Raw genomic sequence first — 23,320 nt, forward strand, 5'->3', positions numbered from 1 at the left:
CTTTACACGCAGTGAGCAAGTGTGGCAGCCCCACACGAAACATGACTGCATTTTTCTGCCTCTGTTGAAAACTACTATGTGACGTTGTGACCTGTGGGCTCACTTTTGTTTTTAAGCTGACTCAGGATTAAAAGTTATTTTGTATGGTATTGGCCCCTTGCAAGTCTTTTATTACCTCACCGCATTGTAATGCCCGGAAGTTTTTGAGTGATCCATTGTTACTTTGGCGCTGTGACGTAGGCGTCTGCTTGTCTGAGGCTCCCAGGAAGTGGGGTGGAGTGAGAAGAGCGAGGAGACCGGTGCTTTCACTGAAGATACACTGCCCTGAACACAGGTCCCCGGAGGTTGGTAAGCGCCACTGTATTAGTCTGTTTGCTGGTCATTACACAGCCTGGGAGTTTTACTAACTTTTTACGAGCTGAAGGCATCTCCATAGCTCCCTACCTACAAGACATTTTCTGATGCAGGTGCCCTCTATTCAGCAAGCTGTGAATCACACAGAAGTTGTCCTTCAACTGCTTTACAGTCATGGTTGGTGAATCAATCTTCCAAAAAAGTTATTTTATACCTCAAACTCACGTATCTTTCATAGGTTCAGTCATAGGGGCTGATTTATTAGCAGCCATATTGCCCCCAATGCATCTATTTCCGTGCGAGCCTTAAGACTTGCTGGAAACAGGAGTTAAGAAGCAGCAGTCTTAAGACGATCGGGTTGATTAACACAACACTGCTAACGGCCTATCTGTGAATCTGCAGGGGGCGGCATTGCACAAGCAGTTCACCAGAACTGCTTGTGCAATGATAAAAGCCGACAGCATACGCTGTTGGCATTTTACAAAGTGCGGGGGACATGATCGCTACAGCGGATCATGTCCGTCCGCACAATAGTAAATCTACCCTATAGACTCAGTGTCTATGGGCCTTTCTCTGACAGATACTGCAGAGACAAACTGCAATGAGCTTGTGCTCAACTATAGCACACTCTGCCTCCTTTAGTTGCTTAATGTATGTTTTTGGTCTCATAGTGGCTGCTTCGGATGCAGTCGCTCTTGCCAAGATTCATCTTAGGCCTCTGCAAATGCCTTTACTTTGGCACACAATTAAGAGTATGAGGACCTGTTTCAAAGGTTCTTACTGGATCAAGAAACAAAACATTACCTGGTATGGTGGCAGACTCGACAAACCCTTATCCAGCAAGCCATCTTCCTTCGGCCTGTCTCACAACAGATGCCAGCTTCTGAGGTTGGGGTGTGGTCTCAGGGATTATGAAGGTGGAAGAAGTTTGGTAAATTTGGGAGGCAAGGCTACCAATCAATATTTTGAAACTCTTTGCAATCTTTAGCGCTCTACAGAATTGGCCTAGCCTTAGACAAGAATCTTTCATCTGATTACAGTTGGATAATGTTACAGCAGTAGCATAAATAAGTAATCAGGCTGGAACTCTGAGTTCCTTACCGATGAAGGAAGGATCCCGAATAATCAGATGGGTGGAATGCCAATATTGCATGATTTGGTCTGTTTACACAGTGAACAATTAGGAGACAGGCTTTCTCAGTTGCCACTGCCTTCACCTGAGAAAGTGAACTTTGAATAAAGAGGTGTTCGACCAGATAATGAGGTGTTGTGTTATGCTAGAGATAGACTTCATAGTTCCTCTCCTGAACCACAAGCTACCCCATTTATAGTGCTAGTTCTTTGGACCATGAAGTGGATATAATAGATGTCCTAGTAGTTCCCTGGTTGTTCAATCTAATGATTATTTTTACTCCATTTCTGTTGCTATCCAGAGTTACAGCAAGAATCAAGGTAGAACAAGTGTAAGTGATTTCTGATTGTTCCAACTTGGCCTTGCAGGACTTTGCAAGCGGACCTTGATTTAAAGCTCCTCTTGCCTGCCTTGGCAGTTCCCTCTCAGAAAAGACCTCTCTCAAGTCCTTTCTTTGGTCAGGACCTCAAAACTCTTGCTTTGATGGTTTGGTGACTGAACTCTTCATTTTGGCTACATGGGTTATCCGATAAAAGCCTACAAGGCATGCATTGTGTGGCTGTAGGTTAGGCACACAAGAAGGAAGAGACCTTGACATGGTTCTAGGCCTATCACAATTTGGCCAAATGCTGTAACTAACTCTTCCATTTTGATTTTAATCTAGCTATGTGCTTGCAAGAAAGAAAGACTTTCTATGTGTTGTGTTAATAATCTTGTTTTGTAATTTTTCCAATGGTCTTTGTACCCAGGCTTTTCTGGGTCCCTGAAACTCTGCAGCTGTCTGAGAGTGTGAGTGAGCACCCAGGGCTGTGAGTTTTGTGGTGGTCATAGGATGTGTACCTAGTCCAGTTTGAGAGTGCAGTTCATTTATATATACATACATACATACAGAATGTACATAAAGCACTCACCGGACTTCAGTCAGCTGTGAATAAAAATATTTAATAAAATTACGTTTCGGGGGTTCTTTTCACCGAAATGACACTTTATTAAATATTTTTATTCACAGCTGACTGAAGTCCGGTGAGTTCTTTATGTACATTCTGTATTGAAATCCTAGCATCCCGGCGGTTGAAGTTTTATCGGTGAGAGTGCAACCACACTGCTATATAGATAGCTAGATATATATTTTATATAGATTTAGAGCCTTCCCAACAGGCCAGGTTTTCAGGATTACCTTGGATGAGAGCAGGTAAAATAACCATGGTTACTAATCAGCTGATTGTTTCACATGTGCTCCAGTTCAGCTAGCCTCAAAATCTGGCCTGTTAGCTTGGGAGGCCTGTGGACAGGTTTGAAAACTAGTGATATAGAGCTATAGACTTATATATTTAAAAATAAAATGTTCTTCTAACTATAGAACATTGCTATTTCAACTATTTACTAACTCACCTTAGCTTTAGTGCACTTTGGCTTCTGGTTAGTACTTGTGCAAAAGCCAGAACAGGATTTTGTAGTATACCTCATAGAAGTCTATGAAGAAAGACCTTCAGATTTTAGCACTCCAGAAGCTTTTGCTTGAGTGATAAAATAGGAGTGCTATTGATTTAACTTGAGCAGTGTTAGCCCTCAATAGCACTAATAATCATTTGCAATTTAGGCCAACCTCGTTGATACCTTAATTCAAGCCAGAAAGCTTGTTAGCAGGTATCTATACCACATGGTATGGAAAACCTTTTTTGACGTGGTATGCTAAAAGAGGATACCACTGGATTTCTTTTCAAATTCCTAGAGTTCTGGAGTTTCTTTGGGACGGTCTAGAGAAGGGCTTTTCAGACAGATTTTAACCTTATCTGTGCTGTACTGTAGTCCGCTTTGTCGGATCAATAACAATCCCTTTGCTACTTGTGTTGTCCCCTTATTTTATGGTGGCCTTATGGACTTTACTGCTTAGGTATAAGATCCCACATGTGATGTCTCCTAGACTCCCATCATCTTATGTTTACCTGATAAATGAATTTCCTTCATGATAGTAAAAGTCCACAAGCCCAGCCCTTATTGATCAGAACAGCTGGCATCAGGATTTGTTTTTACACTTAATTTACCCCACTTTGATCTTTACTACTTTTCTAGTTTCCTTCTATTCTTGGCTATATGTATGAGTGAGGGATTCTGGAATAGTGGGAGGGATTAAAGCTCTGCAATGTCTGAGCGTTTTTGTCTTCTCCTAGTGGACTGGGGTGTAATTCCACATGTGATGTCTTGTGGCTCTTACCATCATGAAAGAAATTTATTTTGTTAAATAAGCTTATTTTTTGTTTGCTTTTTGCTTCTGTGTGCATATCCAAAAAGCATGCAAAGAAGCCTGTTACAAGTGTTTTGCTCATTTAGCTAATATAGGACATACCAGCAGAGTAGGGTTTTTTGTTATTTTTTTTGTGTCTAGTAATTATGAAATGTTTTTCTCTAGCTCCTGTTTTCAGCATATTGCACAGGTTTTTGACTGGGTTTGGTTCCTTTCAATTATTTCCAAGCTGTTAGACAATTCATTAAGGGGTGTTTTCTCTTTCTATGAATGCATTTCTCTTAACTCCCTTAAAATGGGAAAGTTAAGTAATAGTTCTTATAGTGACTTCAAGGTAATTAAGTATTGTGCTAGAATCAGTGATCTTTAAACGTATGCAGTAGATGTAATGGTCATTTTTTTGAAGCTTGGCTTGTAATAGGATTTTCCCCCACATTCTCTTGAACTTTCTAAGACCTAGGAAAATGTCTCTTTTTTCCCAGCTATGCTTTCATATTTGCAGCTTTGGTACTGACACATTCAGTACTGCATATGATGTCTCAAGAGTGTGATGAAAGCAAGATTAATACTTACTGATGAACTACTTCATTCTCAAAGTGTCAGATGAAGGAATGCCATGTTACACCACTTTAAACGCATCTCATCTCTAGTCTAGCTACCTTTCTCTTTGCTTTTCTCACATAGATTTCAGCTAAACTTTAAGTAAACAGAAGATGGTAGAAAGGGGAATGTGTGTATGTATATGTGTGTGTGTATATATATATATATAAAAAGAGGAGTCACCATGAAGACAGCTGAGAGTTCTGTTTACTCAAAGGCACAAAACTATATAACCCACCAGTACTGAATAGGACAAGACAAACTCCAACAGCGCAATGTTTTTCTAAGTAAAGAACTTCTAAACTAAATAAATACACAAACTTAAAAAATATTTGCATTTAATGCACACATACAGGACAAAAATGAATCCATTGTTGTGAAGACCAGTACTATGTGTAGCTTATGGGGAAAGATTGAGTAGTATGATCAATGAAGGGCTAGATTAAAAGCACTAAATAGCCACATTATGACCTAAAAGACTATAATGTGGAATGCTTACAGTACTGATGTAGTTGAAAAGGGGAACTTTAGAGTATAAATATGAATTTGCTTATATGTATGGCATAGCTAGCTCAGCAATAGAGCACTTTATTGCTAACAAAAAACGTACATAGGTGGTATAGGACTATGGCTCTTGAAGAGGCATTTAATACCCTTTAAACTCATCATCCAGTGTAGTTAACTTCAATATAATTTTATTCATTTAAAGGACACTATACTGTAAGAAATGTCCTTTACTGCGTTTCCAACAACTTATTTTTACCAGGTGCAGAGTATTAAAATTGTACCTTGAGGTTTATTTTTGTATTTGAAATATACAGATTGCTAACTGAAACCAAAACCCATTTTCCTCCCTTTAATAACATGCACATTCAAATGCTGAGCCTACAGAAACAGAATTATTATCTTATCTGTCTCTCTATATACATAAAAACCAATACGTAGATATTGGAAATTTCATTATGACCGGTGGTTTCAATAAGCAAAATCAGTTATTTCAATTAGCAAGAATAAACCATAAAGGAACCATTTCTAACACATCTAATACTATGCAGCAAGTATAGCAATTCACTAGGAACACATTGGGGATGAAACATTTTGTACAGTGTTCCTTTAACCCAGACCAGACTGAACTATATACTGTATGTTGATTGCATAGTCAGTAGGCCATATGTAGCCAAGCACAACACAGAATTATCTCCAAGTTTAATTCCCCCAACCCCACAAGGGAAGATTACGCAACTGTGTTTATGTTTTAATTTTTAGTTTGAAGTTCATCTAATCTTGCTTAATTATAACATTACTAGGCATTCCCTTGTAGAAACATAGATTTACATTTAATGTTATTGAAACAGTTGACATCTAAGATTTTAATTTGCTTCACAAACCGTTACACAATTAAATATATAATTTCAGTAATTAATTGATTTCACAAAGCTTCTATTATTAAATTGATTGTAAAGTTTAATGAATAAGTGTCCAGTGTCTAAAAATAATCTTAAAACAGGGGCACTTTTATTCATTAAACTTTACAGCGCTTCTTTTTTAAAATATTTACCATTGTGTTATGATAAACATAGCACTGATCCTCCAGTTTCCTCCAATCGTTGAGTGCCCCCTTTGGCGTACCATCTTGTTGGCACGCAATGATTGGAGGATGCCGGATTAGTCATCGCTGTGCTAACTACAGTATGAGATGCGGGTGGAGTATTGGTGGTATGTTTACCATAACACAATGGTAAATATTTTAAAAAAGAAGCGTCATTGTAAAGTTTAATGAATTAAAGTGCCCCTGTTTTTAAGATTATTTTTAGATACCTGGCCCTAATTCATTAAACTTTACAATCACTTTAACTAAAACTTTAAATACTGACAATATTTTTGTGATTTTAACTTTAAAATAGTAAGTTTGTGTAGTTAATAGAACAAGCTGCATTTGACAAATATCTTGCTGTAAAAACTTTCCCAGAGATCTTATTGTTTTCTCTTTTTATTTTATTTTTGGAGAAATATTTGGCATTTGTGTACCAACTGCATATATAGGTTGACTGGCTAAGATATCTGTTGAATGTGATTGTGAGGACAGAAATCTTACACTATTTAGTGAATAATTTACATTGTAAACCAGAGCTTTCCAAACTTGTCATGTTGGTGACACACTTTTTCGACCTTCATAATTTTGGGACACAGTAATTAATTCAGTTGTTCTAGCAAAAAGGAGGTTAAACTAACTTGTTTTAATAGATATGGACACATACATAAATGATATAATAACATAATGTATTTACAAGTAACAGTATGTATGTGCAAGAATTAAAAAAAAGTTTAAAAACACCAATAGCTACTTACTATTTTAATGGGATTTATGAGGTTGATGGGATGAATACAATTTCTGAATATTTGGTGGAATATTAGATAAAGACACTCGCATTTCATCATCAAGCATTTTTAAGCTTCCACTTCCTATCCATCTATCAAGAGCAGGAGCAGCAATGCACTACTGGGAGCTAGTTGCAAAAAACCCCCACTGACTTCTGACTTCAGCTCAGCGTTTAAGCTGCCACCCTCAGCCCTCCGTGAGCCGGACTGACTACTGCCCGCGCTGCAAACACACTGCTGGTCCACTCACTGACTACACATGCAGTCACGAGCCAATTAAGGAGACTACACGTGCAGTCAGGAGCCAATGTGCCGCCAAAGCCGCCAATGGGAATAGTTTCAGTTCCCACTGAGCTGCGCCAATTGGTTAAGATGATCTGTTACCCACTATGTATCAATCACGTGTCAACCATGTGATATGCATAGCAGGCAGGCGGAAAGTCAGAAACCAAAAAATAAATAAAAAATTAAATTTAAAATTTTTTGTGCTGAAGCAGGGACACACCTACACACTGCTGCCGACACACTAGTGTGTCCCGACACACAGTTTGGAAAGCACTGTTGTAAACCATTCTCTTATTGCGGAGAAATCACTCACTGTCCTCAAATATGCCTTGGTGTGCTAAAAATCTGTTTGATAAGCAACATAATTTGACTGTATTGTTGGTCAATTTAATCTCTCTTTCACCCCCTGGTAGCGTCAATGTGTGGAATATGCCCTGAAGGCTCGCCCTTTGAGAAGATACATACCCAAAAACCAGTACCAATACAAAGTGTGGTATGTGGTTAACTCCACCTACTTTGAATACCTCATGTTTGTTCTCATCTTGCTCAACACCATCTGTCTGGCCATGCAGGTAAGTTAATTTACCAAGGAAGCATATATATTTTATTTTTTTAGCTGTTATGCATTTGTCTTAGAACTTAAACTCTGACATTAATGTAGTTTTTTGTTTTTGTTTAGTTTTTTTGCTAAAGTGTTTCCTTTTTTTGAGATCTGTATAGCAACTAACAACTTGTTTGGAGAATTTGAACTAATAGCATTTCTAAGAGAATAGGTACTCTGACTTTTAAGCAACCTAATATATACCTGCCTATACACGTTTACATTATAAGTTGGCAGCTATTTTATCACGTTATCTACCTTCTAGATACATTTTTTGTAAGTTTTCTATTTAGTAAGCAGTCACACTTTTCACAGCTGAAATGCGTTCAGAAATGAGATCTCAACCCACATGATCTTCCCCGGAGGTCTGCTTATCTTTAACTCATTTAGAGGAATCTCTGCATGTACAATATAAATATAAAAAAATATTGCACAGTTCATTATTCCATCTGGAAATCCATCTTGTATAGTTATTTTGAAATGTGCATGTAAGAAAATATTTAAAATCTCAAAAAAAAAGGAAAAAAAAGGGTAGACTTTTGTGAACAAAAATAACATACGGCAAGATTACAAGGTATGCACTAAACAGGGTGCATAAATAACGCAAAAAATGAGCGGTATCGCACTATCCATAGCGCTCCCATTACAATTTACTGAAAAACCTTTTGTTGTGCGGTATGGTGCATTAAGCTCCATACCGCACAAAACCCAAGTCCCCCATAGACTTCAATGAAGAGAAAGTGTTAGAAAAAAAACTAACACCTGCGGTCACGGAATGGTGATCGCCGTAACGCAATCCCCATTGATGTCTATGGGGAAAATAAAGTTTATTATAAATCTCACACCCTAACATAAACCCCATTGCCTCTATTTAACAAAGGTCTTGCGGACCTGATCCGGCGATGTCTGTCCGCCTGGTCAGAGCAGGCGGACAGGGTTATGAGCAGCGGTCTTTGTGACCACTGCTTCATAACTGCTGTTTCTGGCGAGCCTGCAGGCTTGCCAGAAACACGGGACATCAAGCTCCATCCCTAATCCACCGCCCCCGACATTGCTTACACTAAATAAAGTTATTAACCCCTAATCCGCCGTACACCCGCATCGCTAACACCTAAATAAACCTATTAACCCCTAAACCGCTGCCCCCAACATCGCTGACACTAAATAAACCTATTAACCCCTAAACCGCCAGCACACCACATCCCTATTACTATAATAAAGTTATTAACCCCTAAACCTCCGCCCACCCACATCTCCAACACTATATAAAGCTATTAACCCCTAAACTGCCAGCCCCCCACATTGGTACTCCTATATTAAACCTATTAATCCATAAACCGCCCAGCCCCCCCACATCGCATATCACTAAATTAAACTATTAACCCCTAAACCTAACACTCCCAAAACTTTAAATCAAATTTACAATATAACTAACTTAAATAAATAAAAACTTACCAGTGAAATAAAAAAAAACTAAGATTAAACTATAAATTAATCTAACATAACTATTTTAATTAAATAAAAACTTAAATTATGCTTACCAGATAATTTTCTATTCTTCTGACGGGGAGAGGCCACAGCTGCATTCATTACGTTTGGGAAATACAGAACCTGGCCACCAGGAGGAGGCAAAGACACCCCAGCCAAAGGCTTAAATACCTCCCCCACTTCCCTCATCCCCCAGTCATTCTGCCGAGGGAACAAGGAACAGTAGGAGAAATATCAGGGTGATAAAGGTGCCAGAAGAACAATATAAAATATAAGGCCGCCCCATAGATAAAAATGGGCAGGGAGCTGTGGCCTCTCCCTGTCAGAAGAAAAGAAAATGATCTGGTAAGCATAATTTGTTTTAATTCTTAAACGGGGAGAGGCCAAAGCTGCATTCATTACTTTTGGGAAAATAATACCCAAGCTATAGAGGACACTGAATGCAAAACGGGAGGGAAAAGAAGAGAGGCGAACCCTAATCTGAGGGCACCACAGCCTGCAAAATTTTTCTCCTGGCTGCTTCAGCAGAAGTAAAAAAAACATCAAACTTGTAAAGTCTGGAAAAAAGTATGTAAGGAGGATCTTGAAGGCCCAAGAGGAAACCACTGCTCCTGTAGAATGAGCCGAAATCCTCAGAGGAGGCTTATGTCCCACTGTCTCAATGCTAAACGGAGGACACAACTCAGCCAAAAAGATAAGGAAGTCGAAGAAGCCCTCTGACCACCACGCTTCCTGGAAAAGAGAACAAACAGAGAAGTTTGTCTAGATTCCTTTGTGGCCTGAAGACAGGACTTCAAGGCAAAAACCACATACAGAATTTAGTTGAAAACGTTCCTTCGATGAAGAAGGAGTAGGACATAAGAAAGGAACCACAATCTCTTGACTGATATTGCAAATTGACACAACCTAAGAAAGAAAACCTAACTTGATCATGGAACAGCCTTATCAGCATGGAAAGCCAGATAAGAAGGGACGCATTGCAAGGCAGCAATCACAGATACTTCTTCCAAGACAATAATTTAATGTCTACTTCATGCATAGGCTCCAATGGAGCCCGTGCAAAACTTAAAGAACAAGATTTAAACTCCAAGGAGGAGCTATAGATCTAAACACAGGTCTGATCCTAGCAGAGCCTTAACAAATGACTACACATCAGGAAGCTCAGCGAACCTCTTGTGCAGTAACCCAGACAGGGCCAAAATCTGTCCCCTCAGGGAACTTGCAGAAAAGCCCTTCTCCAGTTCATCCTGGAGAACAGAATAAGTAGGTCCTCCACACCTTATGATAGATGCGACGAGCAACCAGCTACGATCTTGAATGAGAGTAAAAATAACACTCAGAAAACCCTCTCTTGGCTAGGACTAAGCGTTCAATCTCCACACAGTCAGCCTCAGAGAATCTAGACATAGATGAACAAGGAGACCTTGGTCAGCAGATCCCTGCGACAAGGTAACTTCCACGGAGGAGATAATGACATCCCCACTAGTCCGCGAACCATATCCTTCACGAGATCCGCTTCCCAGTTGTCCACATCTGGAATGTGGATCGCTGACAGCGAACAAATGTGGGTCTCCGCCCACTCCAGAATCCAAGATACTTCCCTCATAGCTAGGGAGCTTCCTGTTCCCCCCTGATGGTTGATGTAAGCCACTGAGGATATATTGTCTGATTTAATCTGATAAACTGGGACAAACCCAGCAGAGGCCAAGCCTTCAGAGCATTGTATATTGCCCAAAGATCCAAAATGTGATCGGGAAGAAGCTTTTCCTCCTGAGTCCATAGGTCCTTTGACTTCCTGGCACCCCAAACAGCTCCCCATCCTGACAGACTCGCAACTGTAGTCACAATCACCCAGGATGGTCTTGAGACGGACGTCCCATGGGACAAGTGATCTGGACAAAAACACCAAAAGAGCTATTCTCTGAATTGGTTGTCCAGAGAAATCTGTTGAGACAGATCCGAATGATCGCCGTTCCACTGCTTCAGCATGCACAGTTGCAACAGTCTGAGGTGAAACCTGGCAAAGGAAATAATGTCCATGCTGGAAACCATGAGATCAATCACCTCCATACACGAGCCACAGATGGCCTTAAGGAGGTCTGGAGGGCAAGACATGTTAAAGGTAGCTTGCAACGTCTCTGGTCTGATAGAACTATTCTCATGTCTATGGAGTCTATTATAGTACCCGAGAATTCTACCCTGGTACTTGATACAAGAGAACTCTCTCTAGATTTATCTTCCATCCATTGGATCGAAGAAGACAGAGGAGAGATTCCGAATGATCCACTCTTTGAAAAATTTCTTGGAGCCATAGCTAGACCAAATGGAAGATCAATAAACTGGAACTGCTGGTCCAGGAACGCAAACCTTAGCAACTGAAAGTGGTCCTTGAGGATTAGTAAGTGAAAGGGGCATCCTTCAGATCTATCGTGGTCATGAACTGCCCTTCTCGAACGAAGGGAAGAATGGACCTATTGCCTCCTTCTTGAACGAGCGGACACTTAAAAACCTGTTTAAGCACTTTAGGTCGAAATCAGACAGAAAGTTCCCTCCTTATTTGGGACCATGAAAAGGTTTGAATAGTATCCCAAACCTCTCACTGCGATAGGCACCGGAATAATAACTCCTAAGAGGACAGATCCCGTACGCACCCCAGAAAGGCTTCCCTTGTTTCTGGTCAGGCAGACAGGAGAGAGAGAAGGAAACTGCCCTTGGGTGGCTGAGACTTGAAACCTATCTCGTAACCCTGAGCTATGACCTCGAGGACCCATGGATCCTGCACGTCCCTGAACCAAGGGACTGAAAAGAGCAACAGTCTGCCCCCTACACGATCCAGAAGAGGACCGGGGACCGCCCATTCATGCCGACTTAGACTCGGCAGGCTTCTTGCTCTGCTTGGATTTATTCCAGGACTGAGCCTGCTTTCAAGAGCTCTTGGTTTGCTCAGGCTTAGCAGAGGACTGCTGATAACGGCTTTATCAGAACGAAAAAAAATGAAAATTGTCACTTAGACTAATTCATATTCTCTTGCAGTAGGAGGGCACCCTTGCCCCCTGTGACCATGGAGATAATTGAGTCCAGGCCTAGACCAAACAAATTTGATCCCTTAAAGGGGAGGGAAAGAAGTCTAGACTTAGAAGTCATATCCGCAGACCATAATTCAGCCAGAGCCCGACGGGCCTGAACAGAGGAAGCTGAAGCCTTAGCATTCAGGCGAATAATCTGCCTAATAGCATCACAGATAAAAGATTTGCAACCCTCAAGGCCGTAAATCTTTCCTGAGTAACGTTGAGGGGACCCTCCAGCCTGATCAAATTCTATAAGGAGTCACACCAGAAGGTAGTTTCTCCAGCAACCACAGCAAACAGCCACCGCCGGTTGAAACAAATATCCCGTATGTGAAAACATCTTTCTTAACAGAGTTTCCATCCTTTCTCCATGGGCTCTTTAAACGAAGCGCTATTCTCAAGCGGAATAGTAATTCGTTTAACAAGGGTGAAGATAGCACAATCCCTTTTAGCGACGGAACCACACATCTCCATTGAGAGTCCAGAACTGGGAACAATTTGTTAAAGGGAGAAGAGGGGAACAAGGAATCCAATCCTGTCCCATTCATTCTTAATAATGTTCGCCATCTAACTTTATTATAGTGGTGATGATGTCGGGGAGCGGCGGAATAGGGGTTAATAAATGTTATTAGTACCGGCGATGTAGGGAGCGGCAGGTTAGGGGTTAATAACTTTAATATAGTGTTTGCGATGCGGGAGGACCTTGGTTTAGGGGTTAATAGGTAGTTTGTGGGTGTTTAGTGTACTTTGAAACACTTAAGTTATGAGTTTTATGTTGTTGTGTAAAACTCATAACTACTGCTCTCAAATGATGGTATGGATCTTGTCGTTTTAGGCTGTAATGTAAGCTTTTTAGCTTCACCGCAAAACTCGTAATGGCAGCGCTATGTAAATCCCATGAAAAAATGTAATTTTTACGAGTGTAGGATTGACGTTGCATTACAGGCTAAAAGGCTTGGGCTACAGCTATACCGACAAGACTCGTAATGGCTGCGTTGCTGTTTTAACGCTGAAATGGCCATTTTTCAACGTTAAAAGACGAACGCACAACTTGTAATCTACCTGAGTGTAATTATGGGGTTAATGTTGTGTAATATTAAAAAAACAAATACCTCAAAATGTATCTCAATACATTTTTTTTTTTTATAATATATGTTTTTATTGAGGTAGAAAAAAAAAAGGTTTTCCCAATACAGTCATGACGGAAAATATACATTTTACATAGGACAAGTGGGTATGAGCAAAAATCAATCAACTACAGTAGATCATATGTGAACATCAACACACATCAAACCAATATGACATGACATTCTGGGTACCTCATTTTTTTATTTTTTGGTGGGTCTTAGGGTCCTCCACGCAAACAGGTCCGCTTAAGGGACCAGAGACTTTGGTAGCCACTGAGGACACAGTAATAAAGTTAGTGTCAAGAAATTCAGTGCCACCGTACATACAGTAGCAGCAAGCTTCAAAATCTGTAAGCGAATTCAACTACAAGGTTACGGGAGGGTACTCAGGCTGCATTCAGATCATGTCATTCGTATCATACATGGGAAGCTGGTAAAAGCATTATATGAAAACAACCCTCCATTTCTGTCGCAAACATAGTGAGACACTAACACTGAACACTGGTGTCAATATACATAATAATAAAACTTTTGGTGCAGGTGATCTTCCAATGACCGGAAAATCACAAACACAGTAAATTTCTTATATTTGGGCCCAAAGAACCTAGTTAAAGAATATAGGGGAAAACTTAGTCCTAGTTCTTCAGACTAGGCAGAGGCTGCGTAACTCTGCCAAAAGGGGTGCGGATGAGAGGGTATCAAACCGTTACCGCACAAGATTGGTGGGGGGGGGGCGGGCTTAATGTAGTAATATTGTACTCCTTCATTTTTGGCCCACATACCATACTTTTAAAGAAGCTCCATCGATTGTGAGAAAATTAATAAGTGAATAGGACAAATAGGTCTATAAGCAGCTAGATGCCAAGGGGTCCTAAATGGAGCGGCAACTTATAAGCTCTGCACAGAGCTATTTATATATTCTGGGCGATAATTACCCAAGAGAGAACTAAATAGGAGTGCAAGCTTGACATCTAAGGCAAGACAGTATAGTATCGTGGGGGCAATGAGGTCTAAATGTGTTACTATAAGCATGGCAGGAGCGCCCTGATAATGTGCGTCAGGTGTACATCTTTTGTCAGGAGAAGGAGTATATATTGTGGACAGCAAGGACAGTAGTAATTCACATAACTAAGCTCCTACATATCTTCTGTTCAGCATAGACAAGTGTATTAACAGCAACAGTGGAGCGTAAAACAAGAAGAGAATGTATATCACACATTGCACTCTAACATTACTTCATAACATCCATACACATACCAGCTTATTAAATTGTATTCAAACTACAGGAGAAGTACGTAAGAGCAGCACATAAATAAGAATCAGGTTTTCTATACTGCTAGACAAATATTTTCCCGGTGACTAAAGCCTAAAATGCAAATAAAAAATAAAAGTAAAATTTATAACATGTGTAAATAGCTGCAGAGCTAATTAACATCTTGCCATCGTAGCTCGAGTCTCATAGAAAACTTAACAGGAGGCAAGACAAATACCCAGGAACTATAAACCATGAGGGCAACTAATAAAATGGCAAACATGTTGGAGTTCCCTTTCAGTTCTGCATGCCATAGAAACATCGAGAAACTTCGGATCCAAAAGTCACAAATTATCGAGATTTAATCTACATGGGTGTAGATTCTTCCATGTCAGCTATAGTAAAGTTAGTTAGTAGGGGCATTGTGGTGGGGAAAACGGGTTTGTAAACCTGGATATCCGAAGCCGTTACTGCAGTAGAGCCATCACCCAACTCCGGTTTTTGTACTGGCGGTAAAGAGCCGAGTACCAGCAAATTGCAGGGTCATCTGGTAGAGGGAAGAGACCATGGGTGGGTTAAGCATACCGGTGTTGTTAACAGGGGTCAATACCCCGCCGACCAGGAAGGTCCGTGAGCTACAAGTTGTACCGGAACCTCCTACATCGCTGCTCCATAATTGATGCTTCTCGGGGGGACCGGGTGTGACGTGAAAATCTCCTGCGTGTAGTTGTATTACTCCGGGTGTCGCGCTAATGGCAATCTCAGTCTCCCCCTCGACCAGCGCAGGCCGTTCCTCTGTGAATCCGGCTTCGATCCTGGCCAGCAGACAATCGAACCTCTCCAGGATCCGATGCTCATACTCAACAAATAGAGACAACACTGCAGCACAGACATCCTCCTCCATAATAAGAGAATAAAAGAAAAAATAATGGCGGTCTGCTGCTTCCCCAGTCAAAATATACAGAGATAGCCACCTTCTTTGTTGTTGTCAGACAAAGTACATAAGCCCCTACTATTCACAGTAGTAGTTTGATGGCCAGCTGGTAATATTTTAGGGGAAAAATCGGAAAACTTTAGTATAATAAAAAGTAAAGTCAGGAGCTTCCTTGATATGCGTCTTGCTGCGCTTGCTGCTGGCTCCGCCCCCCTCAATACATTTTTAATGAACCTGCATTAATTATAATTGCTATTGAAATCTTAAAAAAAAAACTTTGTCAGTCTCTGCTGTATAAAAAATCCAGATGTTTGGAAATTATCACTAACGTACGTAAAAGTATTTTGCAGAAATTTAAATACTGTCTTTAGGAATGTCAAAAAATAAGCAGAGTGAAAAATGATTTTGAATGGCAAATTCATAATAATTTGTAATATATAATGTAAGCCATATGTTTATTATTATTTTATTTCTTCATACAGCCACTCTTATTTTTGATCACTTGATCACATAATGTAATCTTCTCTAATTTTGTCTATGTGAAATTGCACGGTACCTGTATGTTGGATTACGTTAAATAGCACTTTTAAGTATTTAGGCTTATAGACATGTTTATGTGCTTGGGCTCAAGCCCCAGGCTTCCTTGCTTATAATTATGTTTGTTATGTGCATGATGCCATTATTTTTTTTTTTATATATATATATTTCAGCACTATGGACAGAGCTGCTCGTTTAAAGAAGCAATGAACATTCTCAACATGTTATTTACTGGCCTCTTCACCGTGGAAATGATCCTGAAACTCATTGCCTTCAAACCAAAGGTAGGTAATTAGAAAGCGATCTTAAATATATGTGTATGTGAGAGAGAGGGAAGGGGGGCGTACCATCCGGCTGCCATACCATCTGCTGCCATGGAATATTCAGATATCATAATAAATGCAAAAAAGACAACACAAAACATGATATCACAGTTACTACAGATTCTTCTGCAGGCCTACATGCAAAACTATGTCTGGCAGCCCAGGGATTGAAAAGGGATGCCACCATCACTGGTATTGCTTCACAATCTGGAACACAACAGGGAGATTTCTCCCTGTGATAAGTAGTTTACATGCTGCTACAAAGCTCACATAGATAAGTAGCCTTGTGTGCACTATTACTTATCTAGAGTGTTCATGTGTACCCATTGTATATACAGCTTTAATTATCATCGTAATTCTTATAGTCTTACATTAGTAATTAAGGTACTTGAGCTTTGTCAATTTAGTTTTTCAGAACAAAGCTTTTTAGTTCACCATAAACTCATCTGACAATAAATATGTTACCTTATCATAATTTGCACTGTTTTTTATTTTGAAAACATTTTTAAAATAAAGTCCTAGATTCTACTGTAAAAAAAAATTCTTAACAAAAATTTGTGTAAACATTAAGAAAGTTTCTTGGGGGCCGAATTATCAAGGGCCGGATGTCCCTGAATTGCCCGAAAACAGGAATTAAGAAGCAGTGGTCTTAAGACTGCTGCTCCTTAATTCGTCTGCCGCCTTGAATACGATTGGGTCAATTGACACCCCCTGCTAGCGGCCGATTGGCCATGAATCTGCAGGAGGCGGCATTGCACAAGCAGTTCACCAGAACTGCTTGTGCAATGTTAAATGCCGACAGCATATGCTGTCGGCATTTAGCGATGTCGGGCGTACATGATTCGCTACATCGAATCATGCCTGCCCGCCATTTGATAATTCGGCCCCTTGGTGTTAAATACCAGTTAAAGAGACATTGCACTATAGAACATGCCCTGACTGTATAGCCCCAACATACCATTTTAAAACATTTTAATTTGATTGATCTTTAAAAAAAATATGTTTTATTCACCCCATTTGTTAATCTCAGAGAATGATTTTACATAGAAAAGAACACACCAATAATTGGCTCCTTATGCAATCAAAGTGTTGTTAAATGTGCTAATCTTGTATTATAAAGGTTTCAAGAGCCATTTAAACAGATGTATTTTAGAACAATTACTATAAATTACATTTATTTAATGGTGTTTTATCATCAAAAAAATTGGTATGACTCAAACAGAAAATAATATTTCTGTATTGCTTCAAGCACGTGGCTGTTTAATGATGTAATATTGACATGGAAAGCTGTGATGTGAACAAAGACTACAAGTACCAGAATGCAATGGGAATTAAAGTATGAAAACTGATGATAATTGAGTCTGTTCTTTGGGATGTACAGATGCTCATCATTATGATACTGATAGAGATACCAGTAATTTACAGATTTCAGGTCATGGTTCAGTAGTTTGAAGATTTAAGGTTCTCAGCCCGAAAACTGACATTTTAATAGGATGTTGCAGAACTTATTTTACGCTTGACTAAGTTTAAACAATCTCCATTTGTGTGGGATATATTCCATCTGTACAGATAAAAAATGAAGGATGATTTTCATGCTGTACAAACCTTGGCAAGTGAAAGAGCTGGTAAAACTCCATTTGCTGTTTCTAGTTAATGAAACTGACTGAAAAGCTACTGCAATAGTTCATAATATCTTGCTCTGTACCCAGCAAATATTTGCTTGATTCCTTTGACAACCATAAGTTTAATTTGCCTGTATGTTGCATAACATATCTTAACATTTCTTATACATTTTCCTGACTCTAGGTACCGTGCATGTCACAAGAAGTTATAAAACACACTTCTCTGTGAGCCAGACAGCCTTGCCAGCAGCTGAAGGGATCATAGTGTGCCACAGTGCTTGCATTATTAAAGGGACAGGAAACCCCAACATTTTCATTCATGATTTGGATAGAGCATAGCGTTTTAAACAACTTTCTAATTTACTATTATTATATTTGCTTCATTCTCTTGTTATCTTTTGCCGAACGAACAGCATTGCTCTACAGGAAGCTAGCGGAACAGATCTAGTTAGCCAATCACAAGAGACAAATGTGTGCAGGCACCAATCAGCAACTAGCTCCCACCAGTGTAGGATATGTGCGTATTCTTTTTCAACAAGGCATAATAAGAGAACGAATCACATTTGAAAATAGAAGTGAATTTAAAAGTGTCTTAAAGTGACCTGATATATCTGAAACATACAAGTTTAATTTTGACTCTCCTATCCTTTTAAAAACATTTTTTACACTATGTGTAATCCACCAGGAATCAGCAGGGATACCACAGCTCTGTGCTGATTAACTGGAAACAACCTAAGCAGATCCATTATAGGCACACATTTAAAGGGACATGAAACCCAAATAATTTCTTTCATGATTCAGATAGACCATGTGATTTTAAACATATTTCCAATTTATTTCTGTTATTTAATTAGTTTTGTTCTCTTGCTATTTTTTTTTAAAGGGATACCTAGGTAGACTCAGGAGCTGCTGATTGGTGGCTGTACATATATGCCTCATGATATTCGCTCACCCAATGTGTTCAGCTAGCTCCCTCTTGAATCTGAATCATGAAGACATTTTTTTTGGATTCATATCCCTTTAAATCAGATAATAATTTTCAACAAATTATTTGCCAGTAAGGGTTACAGCTAACTGCATTGTAATATACTTTAATCGTCATTGCCAGATGCTAACTAGTAAGGCAACAAAATGTTCATATTGTGGCTCAGTTAACCCAAGTAGCAGATCTAACCTAACTTTTATAGCATATCTGATATAAATTAATTTTAATCTCTCTTTAAGGCACATGCTGGAGATAAGAAAGACAGACAATGGGGGTTACAAATAGATCTTTCCAATATACTCAAACACATGGTCAAAATAAATAAATATTGCTCACTTAAAGGGACACTAAACCCAATTTTTTTATTTAATGATTCAGATAGAGCATGCAATTTTAAGCACCTTTCTAATTTATTCCTATTATCAATTTTTCTTCGTTCTCTTTGCTATCTTTATTTAAAAAGCAGGCATGTAAAGCTTAAAAGCCGGCCCATTTTTGGTTCAGAACCTGGGTTATGCTTGCTTATTGGTTTGCTAAATGTAGCCACCAATCAGCAAGCACTATCCAGGGTGCTGAAATGGCTGGTTCCTAAGCTTTAAATTCCTTCTTTTTAAATAAAGATAGCAAGTGCACACAAAAAAATTGATAGTAGGAGTAAATTAAAAAGTTGCTTAAAATTGCATGCTCTATCTTAATCAAGAAGAAAACATTTGGGTTTAGTAACCCTTTAAACAGGCATTGATGTATGTTACTGAAGTGCAGTTTAATATTTGTCAGCCTTCCAATGAAAAGATAAACATAAGTCAAACAGTAAAGATAGTGATAGCTTAAAAATGAATAAGGAAAATAATATGTGAAATAGTTGGTGTGACATGATAATGTTAAGAAAAGATAATCCAGACAGTACTATGGACTTGTTATACCAGATTGTACACTTAAAATGGCAATACAAACAATAGTGCTCAAACAATATTGTTCAATAGAAATAGGATATATTTATTAAAACAGATAGGGCCAAATTACAAGTGGCGTGCTAATTAACCCTCCAGCTCGAGTGTTAATTGCACTAGAATATTTTGCGCTCGTCGGGTTGCGCTTTTATTATGAGTGGAAAGTAAACTGTTTTCACGCAAACCCATATATGATACACACACACACACACATATATATATATATATACACACACTGTAGCCGGTGGCCTAGCACTCCTTCCACACCTGTGTTGTCAATGCCTGGGTGCTATCCTCAATTAGGAAATATAGAGCAATTATGCAGATGAAGGGCACTCACAGGGCTTTATTCAATAAGTATTCTTTATTCATATTATTGATTTCACATATTAAAGAATGACGACGTTTCGTCCTATCCAGAGGCCTTCTTCAAGACAATTTCATAATCTAAAAAGCATAAGCATAAAAAACACGCAATCAAAATCACAGAAAACAAAACATAATACCTATCTGTACACCAGTGACAGCCCTCCACCAGAGAGAGATTGTTATACACCTCCACCAAAACCTACGAATATAGACAGAGCCCAGTATGAGGGCTCACATAGTTAAAAGCCAGGGTGGTGGTGGAGGTGGATAACAATCTCTCTCTGGTGGAGGGCTGTCACTGGTGTACAGATAGGTATTATGTTTTTTTTTTCTGTGATTTTGATTGCGTGTTTTTATGCTTATGCTTTTTAGATTATGAAATTGTCTTGAAGAAGGCCTCTGGATAGGCCAAAACGTTGACATTCTTTAACCCCTTAACGACTGAGGACGTGCAGGGTACGTCCTCAGAAAAAAGGCAGTTAACGCCTGAGAACGTACCCTGCACGTCCTCAGTGTGGAAAGCAGCTGGAAGCGATCCTGCTCGCTTCCAGATGCTTTCCGGTTATTGCAGTGATGCCTCGATATGGAGGCATCCTGCAATAACCTTTTTAAGCCATCCGGTGCAGAGAGAGCCACTCTGTGGCCCTCTCTGCACCGGCGATTGGTGGCTTACTGCGTTGGTGGGTGGGAGCCGGACCGGGAGGTGGGTGGCGTCCATCGATGGCCCTGGTTATGTGAAGGGGGGCGGGATCGTGGGCGGGGTGGTTGGGGGCGCGCGCGTGCACGGGAGGGTGGGGGCGGGCGCGTGCACGGGGAGGGAACGGGTGGGAACCGCTACACTACAGAAAATGCTGAAAATAAAAAATGTAAAAAATGTAAAAAAATAAAATATGATCAGCAAGGTGGTGGGGGTTTGTCTGTGTGGGGGGGGGGAAGCTACACTACAGAAAAAACAAACAAACAAAAAAACACTTTTTATTGCAAACTGGGTACTGGCAGACAGCTGCCAGTACACAAGATGGCCCCGAATAAGGCAGAGGGGAGGGTTAGAGAGCAGTTTTGGGGGGGATCAGGGAGGTTGGGGGCTAAGGGGGGGATCCTACACAGTAGCATATGTAAGTATGCTAAAAAAAATTTTTTTTTTTTAAAACCCTTTTATTTTAGTACTGGCAGACTTTCTGCTAGTACTTAAGATGGCGGGGACAATTGTGGGGTGGGGGAGGGAAGGGAGCTGTTTGGGAGGGATCAGGGGGTGGGATGTGTCAGATGGGAGGCTGATCTCTACACTAAAGCTAAAATTAACCCTGCAAGCTCCCTACAAACTCCCTAATTAACCCTTTCACTGCTAGCCATAATACACGTGTGAGGCGCAGCAGGATTTAGCGGCCTTCTAATTACCAGAAAGCAACGCCAAAGTCATATATGTCTGCTATTTCTGAACAAAGGGGATCCCAGACAAGCATTTACAACCATTTGTGCCATAATTGCACAAGCTGTTTGTAAATGATTTCAGTGAGAAACCTAAAATTGTGAAAAATTTTACGTTTTTTTTAATTTGATCGCATTTGGCGGTGAAATGGTGGCATGAACTATACCAAAATGTGCCTAGATCAATACTTGGGGTTGTCTACTACACTACACTAAAGCTAAAATTAACCCTACAAGCTCCCTAAAAGCTCCCTAATTAACCCCTTAACTGCTGGGCATAATACACTTGTGGTGTACAGTGGCATTTAGCGGCCTTCTAATTACCAAAAAGCAACGCCAAAGCCATATATGTCTGCTATTTCTGAACAAAGGGGATCTCAGAGAAGAATTTACAACCATTTATGCCATAATTGCACAAGTTGTTTGTAAATAGTTTCAGTGAGAAACCGAAAGTTTGTGAAAAAATTTGTGAAAAAGTGAACGATTTTTTGTATTTGATCGCATTTGGCGGTGAAATGGTGGTATGAAATATACCAAAATTGGCCTAGATCAATACTTTGGGATGTCTACTAAAAAAAAATATATACATGTCAAGGGATATTCAGGGATTCCTGAAAGATATTAGTGTTCTAATTTAACTAGCGCTAATTTTGGAAAAAAATGGTTTGGAAATAGCAAAGTGCTACTTGTATTTATGGCCCTATAACTTGCAAAAAAAGCAAAGAACATGTAAACATTGAGTATTTCTAAACTCTGGACAAAATTTAGAAACTATTTAGCATGGGTGTTTTTTGGTGGTTTTAGATATGTAACAGATTTTGGGGGTCAAAGTTAGAAAAAGTGTGTTTTTTTCCATTTTTCCTCATATTTTATCATTTTTTTATAGTAAATTATATGATATGATAAAAATAATGGTATCTTTAGAAAGTCCATTTAATGGCGAGAAAAATGGTATATAATATGTGTGGGTACAGTAAATGAGTAAGAAGAAAATTACAGCTAAACACAAACACCGCAAAAATGTAAAAATAGCCTTGGTCCCAAATGGACAGAAAATGGAAAAGTGCTGTGGTCATTAAGGGGTTAATATGTGAAATCAATAATATGAATAAAGAATACTTATTGAATAAAGCCCTGTGTGTGCCATCCATCTGCATAATTGCTCGCTCTCTCTCTCTCTCTCTCTCTCTCTCTCTCTCTCTCTCTATATATATATATATATATATATATATATATATATATATATATATATATATATATATATATATATGTACATGAAAAATATATAAAAATATATATAAATATATATATATGGATGGTGTTTGACTGGGTAGGACTCAAATGTGTGTGTATGTATATATATATGTATATACAGTATATATATGGGCATATTTAACAATGTGCAAGCGGACATGATACAAAGTAGCGTATCATGTCCGCTGCCCATCGATAAATGCCGAGACAGCATACACTGTCTGCATTTACCATTGCACCAGCAGTACTTGTGAACTGCTGGTGCAATCCCACTAGCAGGGGGTGTCAATCAACCCGATCGAATTCAATCGGGTTGATTTTTGTCTGCCACCTCCTGCCTCTTTAGACCTCTGCTTCATAACTTATTGATAACTTCTGTTTCCAGCG

The 23,320-nt window shown here is 39.4% G+C and overlaps 1 protein-coding gene across 1 annotated transcript in view; it reads left to right on the forward strand.

The window, feature by feature from the left end:
* CACNA1C (calcium voltage-gated channel subunit alpha1 C) overlaps positions 1-23,320 on the forward strand; it is a 1,426,303-nt gene that overhangs the window by 931,033 nt on the left and 471,950 nt on the right. The window contains 2 exon segments of the mRNA XM_053719677.1: positions 7,409-7,567; positions 16,176-16,286. Of these exon segments, the coding sequence (XP_053575652.1) occupies positions 7,409-7,567; positions 16,176-16,286 (270 nt within the window).

This window comes from Bombina bombina, chromosome 6 (assembly GCF_027579735.1).
Source record: "Bombina bombina isolate aBomBom1 chromosome 6, aBomBom1.pri, whole genome shotgun sequence".
Lineage (NCBI taxonomy): Eukaryota > Metazoa > Chordata > Amphibia > Anura > Bombinatoridae > Bombina > Bombina bombina.